We start from the raw sequence: 17,528 nt of genomic DNA on the forward strand, positions 1-17,528 counted from the left end.
CTGCTCACTTTGTGGGCAAAGCTTTTTTAGGAAATAGAAGTTGAAAGTCACATGGGAATACACACTGGTGAGAAACCGTTTTCCTGCTCAGCTTGTGGGCAAAGCTTTTTTAGGAAATAGAAGTTGAAAGTCACATGGGAATCCACACTGGTGAGAAACCGTTTTCCTGCTCAGCTTGTGGTCATACATTTAATGAGTATATTAAGAATTTACAAAAACAATAATATACCTCCATCCCTATAGAAGAAAACATTTTTTTCATGCTTTCTTTGAGGTGAATAATAATTATTATTAAGTGGTATGATCCAATACCTGATGAAATCCCATTGTCTTGAAGTTTCACTAACCTTAGTTTGTAGAAGTATTTTTTATGGGTGTTTTAGTGCCAAAATATTTCTTCTAAAAACTATAGTTGTCTGGGACTATGCAAAGCAGTAATGCAATTTTCACAAGACATGTAATATTTCCGTTACTATTTAAAAAAAAAAAAGTAACTGAATTTCTTAAAATCAGTTGTCTGTTTTAGGTGACTAATTCCATAGGTGCTGCTGCAGTAGGCACTGCTCACTACAGATGGCGCTAGTAAAGTTTTAAACCACAGTCGACGCCATACTAAGTATTATTTTGACACGTGCTTTCCGGCAGTTGGCTGTTCTCCCCACGCGTGTCGCAATGGCTACTCCCAACCGAGAGATCACTCTTCTCGGCGTTTTCGACGGCGATTTGGACGACTCCAAGCATCGGTCGTCCTTCCTCACTAACAAAGTCGGTGGCCTTCCGGACCTCGTACCTGGCTTCCCACCCTCGTCCCCCCGTTGCGGGTGCTGCTCGGTCCCGCTCGTCCACGTGGTGCAGGTCTACTGCCCCTTGATGGGGTCGCCCTATCACCGGACCCTCCAGCTGTTCGCCTGCCCCGCTGCCGAATGCAGTGGCCGGGCGAAGAGTTGGACGGCTCTCCGCTATCAAAGCCTGGAGGTTGAGGGGGTAGGGGGGCGGAGCTCCGCTAAGACCGAACCGGCCAAAGAGGCTCCTATGTCGGCCAGTGATTGGTGTGACTCTGCCGATGATTGGGGCATTAACGAGGAATTTGAAGAGTTAGTCGAAATCGTTCCGGAGAAGGAAAAAGGTACGAAATGTTTTGGATGGAATTATAAATATGACATTGCTGTTGAATCAAGTCCACCCTAGTAGAAAATTATCTCGTTTAAGAATTTTTTAAATTACAGAATTTAATGTTTTTGTTATTTATGTTTAAAATGCCTTTTTTGTATCTGCATTCTCGCCTCTTGCTACTGTTACAATGAAATTTCTTAAATATGGGATGAACAATTATCCTATCTAATCCAATAATTGAGAAAAACGTCAATAAAAGGGTAAAATTTGGAGAAATACATGGAGTGGAGACCTGTTCTTTGCTCACCTGTTAATAAACCATGTAGTTGTAGATGTTCCTGAAGAGATGAGCAACCAGCTGGACAGCCTTCACATTGCAGAGCCTCAGCCTGATGTTCCCATTCTGCACCCATTCTTCATCAGCGTGGTGGACGAACGCGACGTACTGGTCGAGGACGACGTGGGGCTGTCTCATGCCGAGAAGCTGCTGAAGGACTACGAGAGAAGAGAGGGTGTGGTCGCGGGCTTAGACGAAAGCAGCGGCGAGAAATATGAAAAGACTCAAGCGCATCATGGCGACCATTCCTTCTCCAGATTCCGAAAGAGGATCTCGGCATGTCCCCAACAAATCTTGCGCTATTGCCGCGGTGGACAAACGCTCTTCATCTCGGAACCGCCCACCGACGAGCGGCAGCTGGTGCCTCCGTGTACTTCTTGTGGGGGCCCACGGACATTTGAATTCCAGCTAATGCCAGCCCTCGTCAGTCTGCTGAGCTGGAAGGATGCGGTTGGGACAAATGCCGCCTCGCTGATGGAGTTTGGGACAGTGCTGGTCTATACCTGCGCTGTGAGCTGCTGGACGTCTTCGGAGAGGAACCCCCGCAGCGAGTTCTGCTTTGTCCAAATGGACCCGGACCAGGAGCTCTTTAAATGAAGCACAAATATCTTTTCCCGTTTGGGACATCGTGATTTACTAGGATTTTGAAGACCTTGTCAGTGAAAGTTAGAAACACGGCTTGATTGATATACAGAAAAGGTACCATATTTATTATAGTATAACGCGCACCCATCATTTTTGAATAAAAATTGGTATAACATTTTTTTGCCGTTTTTTTTTTTCTCCGCTCACACTAAGGATTGCACCGGTACAGTGACCTGGATTTAAAACCAGGACCCCTGAGCCGTGAGGCCGACACGCTAAGCACTCACACTGCCGGGTCGCCCAATTGCGCCAGTTTTGTCCAAAATACATTTGATTTCCAAATTAAAAGAGGCTAACACATCAATAAAAGCTCTTGATAAGAAATAATGTTTTTGCCTTTCTTCTTGACCAATACCTACATTATATGGTGGCTTAAAAAGTGCTATGAAATAGAAGTGTCTTCAAAATTGGTAGTACTATACTATGTGGACACATCTATAAAAGTGACAGAAACTGTGAAATATTAATGGTAAATTATATTCTTTATTTTATAATTTATATAATTATTAGTCTTCACTTCTCACAAAATAAAAACATGTAACATTAAACCAGTGTATGTAGTCATTTTTTGGCATGGTCACCATTTCATAGCACCTTTAATTAGTCAGTAAAGAGAAGAACAATTGTATTTTTTTTTTAAAGCTCCTCCCATTAAAAAGGTCTCAAATTTATCTTTATCAGACAAACCTGTGTAATATCATACATATGTATGCATAGTGGAGGCCAATCAATCTGGTGTGCCATATGAAAAGATAAATACACTCATATAGCAAGGCTCCACTATATTATTATTATGACATAGTTGCATGCAAATGATTGTGATCCCAACCGATTGTGTTGTCGCAAGAACCATATATAATTAAACACAGCAGTCAAATAACACAGCAGAGGTACACAAACAGGAAGTCAAGTATTAAAAATAGATTTTCACCTGGCCAATAGAAAAGTCGTAAGCGTTTTGGGGATTTTCGTAAGGGCAGGTTGACGTCGCCTCACTTGAAGTCCCAGTCACACTGGTGATACTGGTCCGGTGGGTCGGCTCTTGTGGCACTGCTCTGGTTGCATCGATCTCTGTCGATGATTTCGTTGACTGCACACAACGCAGACACACGGTTGTCAGAGAGCATGACCAATTTCAAAGCATTATCCACTATCTGGCAACACAAAATGGAAGCCCAACTTCATATAAAATCTATGGTATTCACAAACTCCAATTTCTGATTTCCTTGGTGTCATTTCTTAAAAAGCAAAACACATCATTGAAATTATCCCCCCAACTTTTTTTTTTGTTATTCAGGTTTCCTACGGGGTCTTAAAAGAAAAATGTACTCATTTAGTAGTATCAAAAAGCATTGTATTTAGATTGTAGGTCTAAAATGACCAAATTTTGGAACTATACATGAAACTGTCACTGATATATTTCTTTCTTTCTTACATCTGAATGATAGGAATTATATTTTTGCAATAAAATTTGCTGCGGATCCGACATTTGATCCTGTTCTTAAAAGCCTTGAATATATTTTATTTATACATAAAACTGTAGGAACCCCTGTTATTGCCAAGGTTGGACATTGCCTTCCAAAAATAAATATGGCATTGTTTTGATAATACATAATCAACTGTTAGCCCCAACCTGCTTCCCATAGTGTGTTTCTTGAAAATATATATTATTTATGAATGGACAGCCCATGGAGTCGTCGATATTGGAGGTTTTGGAGCAAAATAAAATAATTTTGGTAAAAAGAACTGAAGATCTGCTAATTAGTAAAAGAAAAATCCTAGCATAAGAAAGTCATCTTTCATCTGGTAGATTTTGTATTAATTGGCAAAAGTCAATATTTTATGAGTTTTGAAAAATCAGACAAAAGGCTTTAAAATGACCATAAAAAAAGGTTTTGTACATTTTGTACCAACTCATCTGTTGAGTTGTCAATTACGGCCAGTGAAAGCAATTTAGCTCACGCCAGATCATTTAAGAAGCAAAAATAAGACAACAAGGATCTCACCGTCATCCAATGTGATCTCCTGCAATTCCAGCAATGCCACCGTGGGCGTGTCCTCTGTTTCCCGCTTGATGTTGGGTCCAGAATGGGAGGCCGGTGGGGAGGTAACAAGATAACGTAGCGCTTCCCCGTCAAGGGGGCCCACCTGGCATGGGGGCGTGGCAAATTGTGTTCCAGGCAGGTATGTAAAGTTCTGCCAAGTACTTCGTCTTTTGCCATTGGCTACGTAGAAGAGCACTTGGACCGGGACGCTGGTGTTGTGGTTGTATGCTGGAATGTGCACGGTGAGGCTCGACTGAAACACACACATATTTGAGGACGTAACTGTTGTTCCCATGGTTTTATTTTGCAAACTACTTACACTGCTGGTGCTCTTTTCAGGTACAACGGGAGCACCCGCCTCCCAGAGGACACGCCCATCTGCCAAGGTGTCAGTCATGAGACATTAGTAGACAGTCTTTTCAAGGATAATTGCGACCAAACAATGAAGCCAAGATTTTAGGATTCCATTCAGTCAAAAGAATCCAAACCCAAAAAATGTCATCATATTTGGATTTGAATTCAGTGGCTAAATGACAAGCTCTTTGACAATTTCAATAAGAAAATGGGCATACAGAATGGAAATACTTACTTACAATATCACATTTAACAATTCAGGTCTCCAGTTTTAAAATACTAAGGTTGCCATGATGACTCAACTAATCAGCAACTAATCAATTATACATACAATCAACAACAACTGTGAGTCAATTAAGACAGTGTTGGCTTAAAGATGATTCAAATGCTCTTTTTGAGCCTCCTATTAGGCAAAAATATTTACTAACCCGTTTTCAAACATTTTGTAATTAAAAAAAGGAAATATATAGCTTTTCTTTATTTGCATGTATCTATTTGTACGTTTTAATTAGGCAGCAGTCACAGGTCTGTCTCACAGTTCTTAGGATTGAGGGTACAATCCCCAGTGGAACTTGCTGTGTGGCGTATGCATGTTGTCTCTGTGTGGGATTTCTCTGGGTGCTCCAGTTTCCTCCCAAATCCCCCAAAACATGCTGGTTAAACATTCTAAATTGTAGCAGGAGATAAAAAGAGCTCACCGGGACTTTTCTCCACGAAGACCACCCTGGAGCGCGACGTCATGTTGGACCCCATGATGACAAGACATTGTCCACCTTCCTGCCGGCAGCTAACGGGTGTGAATTGGTCTACGCGGGGGAGGTCTTGACCCGACCGCTGTGCTGGAATTCGTATAGAACAGTTTCAGCAAAATGGAACCGCATCCAACACATTGTAGAGACAGACACTCACAGCACTCCACAGGAAGTGAGGTTGTCTGGAGCCATAGCGTCTGTCCATCCGGCTGCGGGAGGGCGACCCTGAAAACGGCTCGGACACGTGTGTTCTTCCTGCCCACGTCCGAGTCGCCTTTCTTCAGCTCGATGTCGGCGTTGCGCAGCTTTAGGATTCCCACACAGTCGATGCTGATGAGCACAAAACAAGAATCAACATTCATCCAAAAACTTATTTTTGTTTTTTTGTGCTTCAATTAATATATAGATTTAGTTACGTGGCGGTCATGTCATTTTCAGGCAAGAGGGGGACCTCCAGGACTTTGGTCCCATCCACCATCTTTTCCTGGCAGGAGGTGTTCACCGATTTTCCCGTCACGCGGTGAACTTGGTAGAAAGAGTGCGGGCGAAGGGGTTGGTGCTCGTCTGCGGTGCCCATGAACACCAAAAGGCTTGAGGGGGGCCGCCAGCATGGACCACTTAGCTGTGTTCAAGAAGACAAAGTACCTTTTTTTCCCACATTACATCAGTATAAAGGAGAACGGTGTTGATTATCACCATTTTTACAGTTTTATTATGACTATAATTTCACAAACTTGTCTTTGAATGGTCATTAATTAATTCCAAGAAAGTTGAATGCCCGAGTTGGATTTGCCTTTTTTAATTATTGTATTGAAATTGTTATTGAAGTGGGATTTTATCATCATGAAAATCGAATTATATATAATTTGCACTGTCAATGGTGTGACAATTGACTCCAGTTTGCTTTTTAAGCCAATAGCTACACTCCTTGCTAGATACAGATAGATCAAGCAAAGTTTTCCTCATGTTTTTGATTGGTAACACTTTCATATTTAGAAACCTGCACTTAAAAGACCATAAAAAATAGCAAAGATGTAAAAATGGACCTTGATAAAATTAGCTGAGCTCAAAATAATGTGTCTTGGCATAATTGTGATCATTTCAGCATTGAAACTGCGCAACATTGGCTCCTACAGGTACTGTAACAGCAATTGTGCCAACGAACCGATGTGACAAGCAACCTGGTTCTCCCTTACAATACAAGTAGGCAGCAGTGTCTTCTTAAAGTATAAATTTTAATCAGTCAAATGATTAATTGTACTTAATGACTAAGTTATGCTACATTATGAACAGTACACGTGCATACAATGTAGTATGCATGACAGGCAGGGTGCATTTTTGAGTTAGCGTGTTGTTTGCCACGCGTGCCCTTCTTTATGTGCGCTTGGTAAAGTCACGCCCAGAATAGAATTTCCGCGGTTGGTGTCAGTTACACTACCAACCTCTTGCTCCCTCACAAATGTTTCCCTCCACTCGGCCCATCTGTGCCCATTGAATCTTATTTTACAACTTAAAACAAACATGAATGCAACACGTGAGACACATTGGATAGTTGTGAGGTTTAGCGGCAGCAACTGGAATGATTTTAGTTCCAAACTTGGTATCCTTACCTTGACTTTGGGGTGGCCCCCATCATGAGCCTTGATGGCTCCCCGGCTGCCCTCGGTCTCGTAGTGAGCACGGTGGTAAGGCCGAGGTTCTGCTTCCATGCTCAAACGATTGGGCCCAAAGGAACTCGGGAGAGGAAAATCCAGCGGGGGAGGGGACGATGCTCTATAGAAAAAAAACACCATCAATCTGGGGCTTTTACTATCTCGCTATCATGTTTATACCTTTATTCATCTGGACACAATTATATTTCCTTGCTGTTAACATTTCTACTTATGGTATTGTCTTCTGCCTCATGCTTAGTTAGTTATGTTTCTATTTCCTATCTGATCTGTTTTCCTTTCCGGTGGTGGTTCTACTTCCTGCTTAGTCATATATTGTCATCTCATCTCTATTTATTTTACTTTCCCTGTTGCCTTGTTTCGACTTATGTAAACATCTTGGTATTTTTTTGTGTTCCCACATTATGTCTACTAATACGGACATTTGCTTTTATATGGTCATGTTTCTACTCTATTGTTGACCATGAATGGCAGCCAAAAAAGTTGTGTATGAATGAGTTTAGTACCTAAAAAGGGGTGCAGTTGCAGTTGTGGGGGCAGTCCAGCTGAAGTGGGCAGGAACCTGAAGGAAAAGCTCAGCCAGGTTGCCACTCTCACTTGACACCTCCCCAGGTGTGGGCGCCCCGCTGGCCCCTACATCCTCCAAAAATGACTCTCCTGTCATGACACCCAGCCGTGTTGCAGATTTCCTTCTGGTTTTGGACGGGACATCCAATTCCTGGTAGGAGAGTCCCAGGGGTCCTGCCGGCGTGATGTCCGTCACGCTCCCCCACGGGGACCCACCCGATGTTACGATGGGCGGGCACTGAGGTGATGGCGAGCGTGCAAAAGTGTCACCGTTAGCGTAACGACGCTTCCCACATGGTGATGTAGGTCGGGAAGAAGGTCTGTTGGGGAAACATGGATGGTCAACATTATCATTATTGATTGAAATATTAATTGACTCATATTTTTTTAACTATATTAGACCGCAAGGCTGTCAGGCACTACCATATTTGTAATTTTGTCTATTTGAATTTTTGGTATGGGTTTAAAAAAATGTATTCATTCAGAAAAAATGTTCATAAAAATTATGGGAACAAGTATAAGTGAAATTGGATCATTTTCTACCATACAGTGTTTCTGAATTAGTCCATTAAATGTTAAAGGTGGGAACTTCTGGGTGTTTCACGATCCGAGACGATTTGCGATACAAGGCTTACAACAATTTTCAATAAATTAGTCATGAGATTATTCTACAATATTCAACACCTAAAACCATTAAAATAAGGTCTTTTCAACCTTCTGCTGTGAATTTAAATTAGTGTATCACTTGGAGATCCAATTTAATTCAGAATGGAAGGTGGGGTAGCAAATGAACATTTTATTATTTAGATCCATCTCTCCCATTTCCAAAGTATCTGCCATCAATGGCAGCCAATTAATTAATTTCAAGTCATTTCCCGTTGATCATTTGTTCACTTTCAGTTGATTTTAGAGCATTTCTGGGTCACCTCCTATTGATTTCAGGTCCAAAAACCAGGAAGACTGACTTTGAATGCTCTGGTTTCAGTGCCATGGACGGGGCTAAATGTCCATTTTATTTTGGATGTGCGATTGAATGTTCATTTGCCCCATTTTGGGATAAAAAGTATCATAATATAACAATCGATCAATTGTTACCCTCTACTAAGCGTGTGGGCTGTAATGTGATTGACCTGGAAGCGGGGCGGCGGCTCATCCAGGTCTCCTCGGTGATGCTGGCGCGAGGAGAATGCTGAGGGGACTGGTAAGGCGACAGCGCTGGACTGACAGATGCCGAGTTCTGAGGGTTCTGGTACTTTTGCTGCCATAGCTCCACTCCGAAGGCTCCTCCGCCATGGTTCCCACAGCCCGGGGTGCCCAGCGCTAAGAGCAACGCAGCATCTCGCAGGTCGCCGTCTGCGTTATCATCGTTGGCATGTGAGAAAGAGTCACAAGAAGAAAGGTCCGACATCCAGCTGCGGGACGACAGGCTGCTGCAGGGGCTGCGGGGCGGCAGATGTTACAATAAATGTTAAGCAAGTTACATAAAGGTCAGATATCAAAGTGCTGCAGGAAAATTGATTTGAAGCAAACCAAGTCATTTTTTTTCAATATTTTGTTTCAGTTAATCTATGAGCAGGATAAAAAAAAATTTCATTACTTTAAATAGACATTCATAGGTGGTTTTAAGTATCCATAGATTTAATGTTTTAATTTGCCAAGAATACAAATGAGCTACTTTCATGAACTATGCCATTAATCTAATGTTGAGAAAATGAAACCTAGATTTCAGGTTTAAGAAGGTCTGTGTATTGTATCTTTCGGACTATAAGATGCAATCTTATCTACTATGTCCGTTATTTTTAAATAAAAAGTCAATGTCGCATCATTGAGAGTACGTTTTTAATTCACTGACAAAATAATTTTATTTGCCAGGTTTGATTGAAATAATGGGGTTTGATTCTCAGCCACTCCCAAAACCGAAAAAAATAAAACAAATACTTTTAGCTACACACTCGTGCTCATGTTGTTGAACTACAAATACCTGGGGCAGAAGGGGGCATCACGGTAGCACGGTTCCAGCGGTAGGTACAACTGGTCTCGGCGCCACGACGACTCCGGGTAACCACCCTCCGCGCCACCTGATTCATCATTGTTGCTGTTTGTACCGGGCGCAATGGCCGTTATCTGGATGCTGGGACAGGGGAATGACGGGGAATTCCCCGGGGCGCCATATGATGAACCCATTGATTGTAGGTCGAGGGGAGGGGCCAGTTGGATGGGGAGACCTGACATGAGACCATAACATTGTCAAAATTTGAATTGCAAACTGTGGTAACATTTACATGAATTATGTTAACCTGACAACAAGAAAACAGCAGCAGCAGTAGTATAATAACACACGAGAACAGAAAGAGTACTGTAGAAATTGACTGTGAATGCTAAAACTTCAAGACCTGAAATATTGGTATATCTCATGAATTAAAGGGGGCGGGTGTCATTTTCAATTAATATAAAATAGGAATTGAATTTGTCAAATGAATGATAAATATTTGGGATTTTGGAATAGTTAAAATTAATCTGAAATTGTTAAACTGACATATCACATAAAAAAGTAGCAACAAACTATTACTTGAAAATTTCATTGATCCCAATTTTATTTTATGTAAAGTGTTCTTTGCAAACGCACTTTTTTTCCCTTACAATATTGCAATTTTAGTAATGTAACCATTGTCGGGGTTTGGATAAATAAAATATGTATTTTAATCTTGTCTGGATCACTAATCTCGAGGAGCAAGTGATTGTTTTTTTTCACCCCTCCCAAGTTAAAAAAAAATGAAGAATTCAACAGCTGACAGCTGCACTTGTCACATTGACATTATAGGCCACACACAACTTCCTCTTGTCAGTTTCAAAATAAATCGGAAACGTAGTTCACAATGGACGCAACATGCACTAAATTAATAGATATTTTAATGAAATTGTTAACGAGATGCTTTAAAAGTCTAATGTTGTACGTATAGAATTCCTGCTTATTATAACGCCGTCGCCCAAATTTCAGACATCCGGTATAAATTTTAAACGCATCTGCAAATCTTTGATTTTAAAAATAAAAACATTAAATAAAACTAACCATTCTGTTGCCCCTCTTCAAAGATGAGACCAAAATCCAGCTCTTCGGGGCAATTTGCAGTGGACATCCAAGCGGCCAAAAGTTTGCTTTAGGAGAGACGTAGAAGTGTTCCAAGTCGAGCTGAATGACAGTAAACAGACACGTCGATTAGTTAGCAAGCTTATAAGTAGTTGAGTGGAGCAGATCTTCAATTAAAGCGTTTTTGTTGTCATTGTGGCATCAACTTGTACTCGTTTGGGCTCGATGCAGTCGCCGAACTACGGTTCAAACAAAGTTCTACTCGTTTACGACCAGGTTGTGCCAAAGATGCGTTCACGTTACCGCGGTCATCTCAATATTACTGAGCACATTGAGCGTAAAAATGATGGTGGTTTTGTATCAACAAAGGTAAAAAAAAAAGGGAGAAATTCTCCTGCCCATGTAGTAGTAAAGAATTTTTCACCTATTGCCATAAATGACAGGCTCAAACACATCAAATCAAAATTTCTCAAATTATATGGTCGCCCTTTTCCGCGGTGACGTCACGGGTTGGAGGATTTCTAAACCATCTTTCAAAACAAATCAAAATTAAGCCAAATGAGTGAAGGAACATTTTTTTAATCACGCAACACGTGATATGTTGAATAGATCCATTTTCTACTCTCAAGAAAATTTAAAGGATTTCAAGAAAATATACACAGCAGCATGATTATACATGACCCATTCCTAAAAAAAATATAATTGCCATTGAATAAACTGTTTTGCTCCTCGTCGCATCATGATGTAGTTGACATGTTTTCAGGTGCTCATAATTCAACTAAAAAACTCTCTTAAAAAATAGTGGGCTGCAGCGGGTAAAGCTTGCAGGCAAAACCTCCAAAAGTTCCGACAAAATTAAACGCCAACAGCCATTTCTGCATTTTGCTCTCACATGAAAAGCCTCCAAAAATTAAATTTCACCTTGCGCATGTCAGCAAAATATCACATGATAGAATTTAAGTGTGCATTACGAGTCATGCATGACATAAAGTACTTATCCTCTGCCTTGTGCATGTTTTTGGGACGTACAATAAATAAGTCCAATCATGCGGCATTAGTTCCACAGGTCAACTTCACAAGCTGCTGTTTTCTTGATCACCATCAGCTTTGATGATATGTTTTTTCCGTTTGTCTTCATCTACGTTGTGCTCATCTTCAATTTTTCTTTTGTGTACATGTTTGCCATTTTCTTCACAGACACGACCTTCAGGAATTCCAAGAGCACGCAGACATACCACTGCGGATGCCTGCTCAGCAAACTTCTTAGACTTCTCCCTAGAAGATTTCAGGAACATCAGTAAGGTAAGTACACCAGGAACAGAAGTATAGATTGTTGGTGCATTTGGAAGTTTAGTCAAATTTGTGAACTAATTTCCATCACCTGTAATATATTAAACCTTTAGGTAAATGTTTTTTTTGAAAGCTAATCCATTCATTATTTGTGTGCATGGAAGGTCTCAGGAGGTTCTACAATTCATTGTAGCATTAGCACAAATTGTAGGGGAAATACATATATATGTATATATGTATGGATGAATCAAAGATGTTGTTTATGATTCAAGCAGGAGTTTTTTTTATGTGAATTAGGCTCCATGTGTGTAAAAGTGTACAGTACCAGAGCGAAGATCTGTATTTTCTGTTTTCCACTGTCACGGTGGACTGGAATGCTCGGTCCTGTGAACGTTGGACCTGGAATGAATAGGCACAGACAACAAGTTGGTTTTGGGATATCCACTTCAGAATGTATTGATAAAAATCGTGTTGATGTTTTGAATGTGTGTGCTTACAGTTTGGTAACTGGGTTGCACTATTTTTTGACGTCGGCTCCATTCCAGAAGAAACATCTTTGGTGTGAGCTGAGGAGGATATTCACGTCTGCCTCCCAAAAATAAACATCAAGTCACTGACAAGACTTTGTTGTGTTGATTTGTTGAATTATTTTGTGGTTGTTGGGTTTACCGCTGAAACTTGAGAGCCATGGTGGTGACGTCGCCATCCATGGTGATCAAGTTGTCGTCACACTGGTCCTGACTCCGTAAGGCGTTGCGGCGAGCCTGAAGCTCTGCTTGCGTTTCGCTGAAAAACTCCTCAAGACCATACGCCGCACTTAAAAACAAGCACACACACAAAAAATAAATTTAAAGACAGACAAGTTAATATTATTTTTAACAACAAATCTTCCAAAATGCAGGTTCCAGGTTTGCGACCCTGCTTCATCTAATGTATTTTTGTACAATTTCTTTCACTAGTTTACCCTGACTCCAGTTTATTTTATGTGTAGGTCAACTGTCAAAAATTAAACAGTGCTATGCTAATTGGATTGTGTCACCTTAAGTACAGTATAAGCATTAATTTGTCCACTTGGTGTCAGCATCTTCATATCTCCTGGCAAGTGTGCTCATTAAATGTGTGCTTTTGTGCTTTATTTTGTTACTGTTTGTTAAGGGAAGCAAGAAAATGATCTACCTTTCTTACTAAATTAAATATGATGTTGGGGTATTATTGAAATGAATAAAATTTAAGTGGATGACCAAATTCCCACTTTGACTTGTCCAATGAGCGTCAGTGTTGTGGCACAAAAAGAAGTACTGTATTTACTCGCATACAAGCTGCACCCTTAAAATTGCCTTAACATTGTTGAATTTTACATTTTCTCGCCTATAAGCCACCATTTGATTCACAATTTTCACCTCCATTTCGATATATAAAGTACTTGGTAAATGTGTTTTATACCTGAGTTCTGAGTTGTCCTGGGCAGCCTGGACACGTTTCCCCACAACTGATTCCACTTTGTCTCTCAGCATCTGACACAAACAGTACTTGCTGTTGAAGGCGTGGTTGTCATAGCGCAGTGCCTGCACACATGTGTCCAAGTCATATGACATTGTAGCTTCAGAAATAGGTTCATGTTTGTATAATAGTAGATTAAAATAACCCTGCATAAGTACTATACTATTGAGGATTTTATTTTTTAACAAATCTGATTTTTTTTTCAAATAGAAAAGTAGCTTACACTACTCCAAATACTAATATACAATGCAATATTGGCAATATATACAAGTTAATGACCAATTTTACAGTGGTGACTAGTTGTTTCAACAATCAATCATTTGGAGTTGAGAAATGAAAACAATTTATATGTGAAATTCATTACAATAGTATTTTTGTTCAAATTTTATGAGCATTTTTCTTTATTTATTTATTTTAAATATGGAATTTGGCACTTTCTTAATTTTGCTTGTGCTTGTGTAGATTACGCATCCGCCATTTGAGATTTTTTTTCCTCCATCAGGAAATTTGCATTGTAGCTCCAAAAATGAAAATGTGTCTGTTTGCACGTGTCTGAGTCTTCCACCTCACGACAGGTACACACTCACATATTTGAGGTATTGGATCATAACGTCATCAAGAGGAAGTGGTCCCTCGCTGCGAAACACCGATGGGTTCCACATTGCTGCTCGTGCCAACATGACGGATGAGGCGCCTGTGGCCTCCCTGAAGGCTTGGATGTCACCATGGCTCTTCACGAGGTCCAGCGAACCCCCGCTAAACAAGACATCCACAGTGAACAAGGAAATGTCAGAGAATGTGAGATAGGAACATGCTGCCTTACATACTGTATAACAGCATTCCACACAAAATACAACATGTAACAAGTGTTCTAAACTGGCAGCTTGGTATTTTTTCATTTCCCACAAGAACAATTTTGAGTTCTGAGAAAATGAACCTTTTACAGCACAAATTAGTATTTTTTTTAACCCCAAGAGGGGACCCATTTAACTCATTGCATGACATTGACACCTCAATCTCCAAAAGATGTTGACTGGTAGTGAAGAGTAGTCCAGGATGTAATTCGGCTTTTACCCTAAATCAGCTGGAATAAACTCCAGCACCCCCCGCGACTCATTAAAAAATTAATTGACTCTAATGACTGTTCTCTTACTTTGCGATGACAGGAATGGACACGGCCTGTGCCACGGCTTTGATGTAGTCACAATGGACTGGATGTCGTGGACGCTCGTCCTTGAACCTGCACGGTCGCCATGACAACCGCATCAGATATACAGACATCCTCCATTCCCACTTTAGAGATTTGCTACACTGTCACGTCACATCTTACCTGCCATGGACGGCAATGGCGGCCACACCAGTCTTCTCGATCCTACGCGCCAGAGTCAGCGTGTCGTCCAACTGGACGCGAGAAGAATGCATAAGAAAGATCAAGAAAAATGTTTAGACTCTTGAGTATGTTCACTTTTGTGATTTTTATTTTTCATATGATTATACAATCATATCTCTATGTACGAAATTAATTGGTTCCAGAACATTTTTCGAAACTTTACATTTTCGGAAGTAGTTTTACTTTATAGGTAAGTTCTCTAATTTGTTCCACGGTCCTCACACAACTACAAACTAAACCCTTTAAAATGGGTCAGTGTACCAATTTTGTATGAAAGATGTGAGGAAACTCACAAAAATAAGAGAAAATTATAAGTGCAAGTCTTATGCAATGTTGTGTATTCACTTTATAGTATATATATATATTGCATTCCAATGCTAGATATCATGTGGAAGGCCTCCGATCAATTTTAATTGTCTTGTTCAGACAACAATTAAATTCAATACAAGGTAGCAATTAGTTATTACCGAGGGGAGTATCCTGATCTTACAGGTGATGGGTACAGAGACACCGCTGACCAGATTCCTGAGGATCTGCAGGGAACAGCAAGGGTGTCACAACGTCACCAGAAAGTCGAGCACCTTCTTTTTCCCAAAACTCACCGCCTCGATCTTGTCAGGATTGGATAGAAGAGCCGCGCCCATCCCGCCCTGTAACACATCACGGCTCATGTCATTCACATATGGAGCATCCAAAACCCCCCTCCCCCTCTTTGACCCTAGCGAGGACAAAGCAGTTCAGAAAATGAGATGAGATGGGAGACTTAAAGAGTGCCACTTAGGTTTTTGCAATTTTCTTTCACTAACCTTTGTGGAGTATTCTTTAGGGCAGCCCATGTTCACGTCGATAGCCGCTACATCCTTTTCTCTGAAATTATTAGAATTATTTGTATAATTAATTATAATTCATTTTACATACGTACATGAGAAATTGCGGTAAGAAACACTAGGAATACTGTCATCCTCCACCACTTTGCGGCTTCAGTTAATCATTGTAGTGCACGCATCGTCTTTTTTGCCGCATCCCTTTCGTGTATAACAGATATTTACGAGCACAGGGCGGAGCGTTGCATTTTTTTCAGTGTTTTTTTTCCGTCACTCAGCGTGAAGGCCGGGGCGATCGGTAATACGAGGAGTATAGTATATTACTTCTCGTTGGCTGCACATAAGATTATCAGGGGCACTGGCTCTCTCCCCGCAACTCCTCGTGTAATATCTGGTCGCACTGGGCGGAGCGCTGTATTTTTTTCAGAGAGAAAAGAACCAGCCGTCACAACTCCCCGTCACCATGTTGCCTGTGCGTCAAAAACCTCCGCATGGTAGAAATAATACGAGTGATCCTTTTTCGATTATCTGGTATATATATTCTGCAAAATTCAAGGTAATACGTACTGTACTTCAGAAAAATCAAGACAATTTTAGGGAAAGTTTACAGTAAGAGTGAGGAAGGAGAACTCACACTAGTCGGGCCACAGTGAGGGCTCGATCCGGGTCAGCTGTGCCCTGCAACACAACCAAGGTTCGTGATGACACCCAAGTCACGTTAGTGTGTCAATTCTGATCTCACCATCTGGAAGACGACTCGCTGCTTTTCTTTCTCACAAGTCCTGAACATGACGCGATCATCCGGAGCCACAAAATCCACCGTCTGTAGAACCTCTGCCAAATGGTGCACACGTGTCCTATCACACACACTTCCTCTTACAGATGCCATTACTCACCATTCTCTAGCCTGTGACATTGCGCCATTTTGATGTCAATCAGCTCCTGAAGGACAGAGTAAACAATTCAATAACTCTTACGAAGGATCAATGAATAACTTGTCATTGTTGTCGTCATCCTCACTTCACAGTAGACCACATCAGCTCCATAGTCCAGTGCCAGCAACCTCATGGGCAGGGTGCCCACCCGCACCATGGGGGCTAATGCGGTGATGTTTGTGAAGCTCAGCCTGCCAGACATCTTCTCTTAAGTCCCTGAATGCACCAGCAGACCAAAGTCCACTTCAAATGTTAACAATTCCAAGATCAATATCAATTTTAGGTTTTGACAGTAAATCTAACTTAAACACAGCTGATATTATAACTTTTGGCATCCACATTTCTGCTCATTGACTGAATTTGACGGCGCTATACGGCTAATTTGTTCTGACAGTGACAGTCTAGCAGTAAATGAGCCCTACCACTCAAAATGGATTGGACGTCCATGGACGTTACTGACAATGAAATATGAAAATTCACATTCAGTCTTTCCAGTTTAAAGGAATTGGACGCCACTGCATTAAACGAATTCCTCCTAACAAAAATCGTGACTATAATAGAACCAACTCTATTTGTTTTGCCTATTTGCAAGCCAACACACACACACAAATGAATTCTGGAACTTTTTTCAGTGATGTTTGGTGGTTTAAGCACTATAAATATGTGGCTAGCCAACGTTTAATCAGGAAAAAAAACACACGGCACAATAAATGTGGGCAAAATGTTAAAATTAGTTGTTGATACTCACCAACATGGAAAACGTCAATATACATGCATACACTGGAATGAGTTGCGCACTCGTGCAGCTTCTTGAAGCGTGTTGCTTGACTTCCGGTTAAAATGACGTCATGGCACGTGGGTATAGATGCAGAATACATCGAGTGGAAAAGGGAAACTTGCTAATACGTCTCCTCAATTCTACTGTCAATTGAAGAATAAAACATTAGAGAAGAATTATTATGTCGTAAATGTAAACGTTTTCCATTTTAAAGTGCGACATTCCTACTGTTACACCCTG

General features: G+C 40.9%; 3 protein-coding genes across 7 annotated transcripts in view; 1 reads left to right on the forward strand and 2 right to left on the reverse strand.

Annotated features, from left to right (window-relative positions):
• LOC144209534 (nuclear factor of activated T-cells, cytoplasmic 3-like) overlaps window positions 1-10,878 on the reverse strand; it is an 11,353-nt gene extending 475 nt beyond the window's left edge. The window contains exons 1-13 of one of the 3 annotated variants that reach the window (XR_013329163.1): window positions 10,554-10,878; window positions 9,465-9,708; window positions 8,614-8,922; window positions 7,423-7,803; window positions 6,857-7,019; window positions 5,663-5,868; window positions 5,404-5,576; window positions 5,193-5,333; window positions 4,460-4,518; window positions 4,102-4,393; window positions 3,027-3,185; window positions 1,954-2,037; window positions 1,421-1,887 (exon numbers count right to left, since the gene is read on the reverse strand). Coding sequence is in view for 1 of the 3 variants with exons in the window: in XM_077735909.1 (XP_077592035.1) it covers window positions 3,088-3,185; window positions 4,102-4,393; window positions 4,460-4,518; window positions 5,193-5,333; window positions 5,404-5,576; window positions 5,663-5,868; window positions 6,857-7,019; window positions 7,423-7,803; window positions 8,614-8,922; window positions 9,465-9,708; window positions 10,554-10,620 (2,133 nt within the window). In the remaining 2 variants the exon portion in view is untranslated. Of the gene's footprint in view, window positions 1-1,420; window positions 1,888-1,953; window positions 2,059-2,558; window positions 3,186-4,101; window positions 4,394-4,459; window positions 4,519-5,192; window positions 5,334-5,403; window positions 5,577-5,662; window positions 5,869-6,856; window positions 7,020-7,422; window positions 7,804-8,613; window positions 8,923-9,464; window positions 9,709-10,553 lie in introns of those variants that run through there. The other 2 variants (XR_013329162.1, XM_077735909.1) reach the window with 2 other exon arrangements.
• pdcd2l (programmed cell death 2-like) lies at window positions 626-2,422 on the forward strand. Of its 2 annotated transcripts, none has more exons than XM_077735959.1 (2): window positions 626-1,126; window positions 1,440-2,422. In XM_077735959.1, exons 1-2 carry the CDS (start codon window positions 673-675, stop codon window positions 2,045-2,047), a joined length of 1,062 nt encoding a protein of 353 aa, XP_077592085.1. In that variant the 5' UTR covers window positions 626-672; the 3' UTR covers window positions 2,048-2,422. The 2 variants fall into 2 exon arrangements, with proteins under 2 accessions (XP_077592085.1, XP_077592095.1); XM_077735969.1 differs by having other exon boundaries at window positions 1,446-2,422.
• A 252-nt stretch (window positions 10,879-11,130) lies between the features above and the next one.
• On the reverse strand, window positions 11,131-17,423 carry dus2 (dihydrouridine synthase 2). 2 transcript variants are annotated; one of them, XM_077744053.1, is made up of 16 exons: window positions 17,259-17,423; window positions 16,596-16,726; window positions 16,472-16,517; window positions 16,318-16,409; window positions 16,210-16,253; window positions 15,558-15,618; window positions 15,354-15,401; window positions 15,219-15,284; window positions 14,692-14,762; window positions 14,515-14,601; window positions 13,949-14,117; window positions 13,305-13,426; window positions 12,531-12,677; window positions 12,359-12,446; window positions 12,187-12,260; window positions 11,131-11,846 (listed from the first exon to the last, which is right to left on the reverse strand). In XM_077744053.1, exons 2-16 carry the CDS (start codon window positions 16,710-16,712, stop codon window positions 11,645-11,647), a joined length of 1,434 nt encoding a protein of 477 aa, XP_077600179.1. In that variant the 5' UTR covers window positions 16,713-16,726; window positions 17,259-17,423; the 3' UTR covers window positions 11,131-11,644. The 2 variants fall into 2 exon arrangements, with proteins under 2 accessions (XP_077600179.1, XP_077600187.1); XM_077744061.1 differs by having other exon boundaries at window positions 16,596-16,753; window positions 17,259-17,395.
• Window positions 17,424-17,528: the final 105 nt, after the last annotated feature.

The sequence above is a fragment of the Stigmatopora nigra genome, chromosome 2, assembly GCF_051989575.1.
Source record: "Stigmatopora nigra isolate UIUO_SnigA chromosome 2, RoL_Snig_1.1, whole genome shotgun sequence".
Lineage (NCBI taxonomy): Eukaryota > Metazoa > Chordata > Actinopteri > Syngnathiformes > Syngnathidae > Stigmatopora > Stigmatopora nigra.

What these genes read in the sequence shown, in the direction of transcription:
- pdcd2l (XM_077735959.1), top strand. Translation starts at nt 673, where the DNA reads ATGGCTACTCCCAACCGAGAGATCACTCTTCTCGGCGTTTTCGACGGC. An exon ending in CGTTCCGGAGAAGGAAAAAG is followed by an intron (nt 1,127 to 1,439) that starts GTACGAAATGTT and finishes TAAACCATGTAG; the next exon opens with TTGTAGATGTTCCTGAAGAG.
- dus2 (XM_077744053.1), bottom strand. Translation starts at nt 16,712, where the DNA reads ATGTCTGGCAGGCTGAGCTTCACAAACATCACCGCATTAGCCCCCATG. An exon ending in CTAAAGAATACTCCACAAAG is followed by an intron (nt 15,402 to 15,557) that starts GTTAGTGAAAGA and finishes GATGTGTTACAG; the next exon opens with GGCGGGATGGGCGCGGCTCT. An exon ending in AGATCAGGATACTCCCCTCG is followed by an intron (nt 14,763 to 15,218) that starts GTAATAACTAAT and finishes TCTCGCGTCCAG; the next exon opens with TTGGACGACACGCTGACTCT.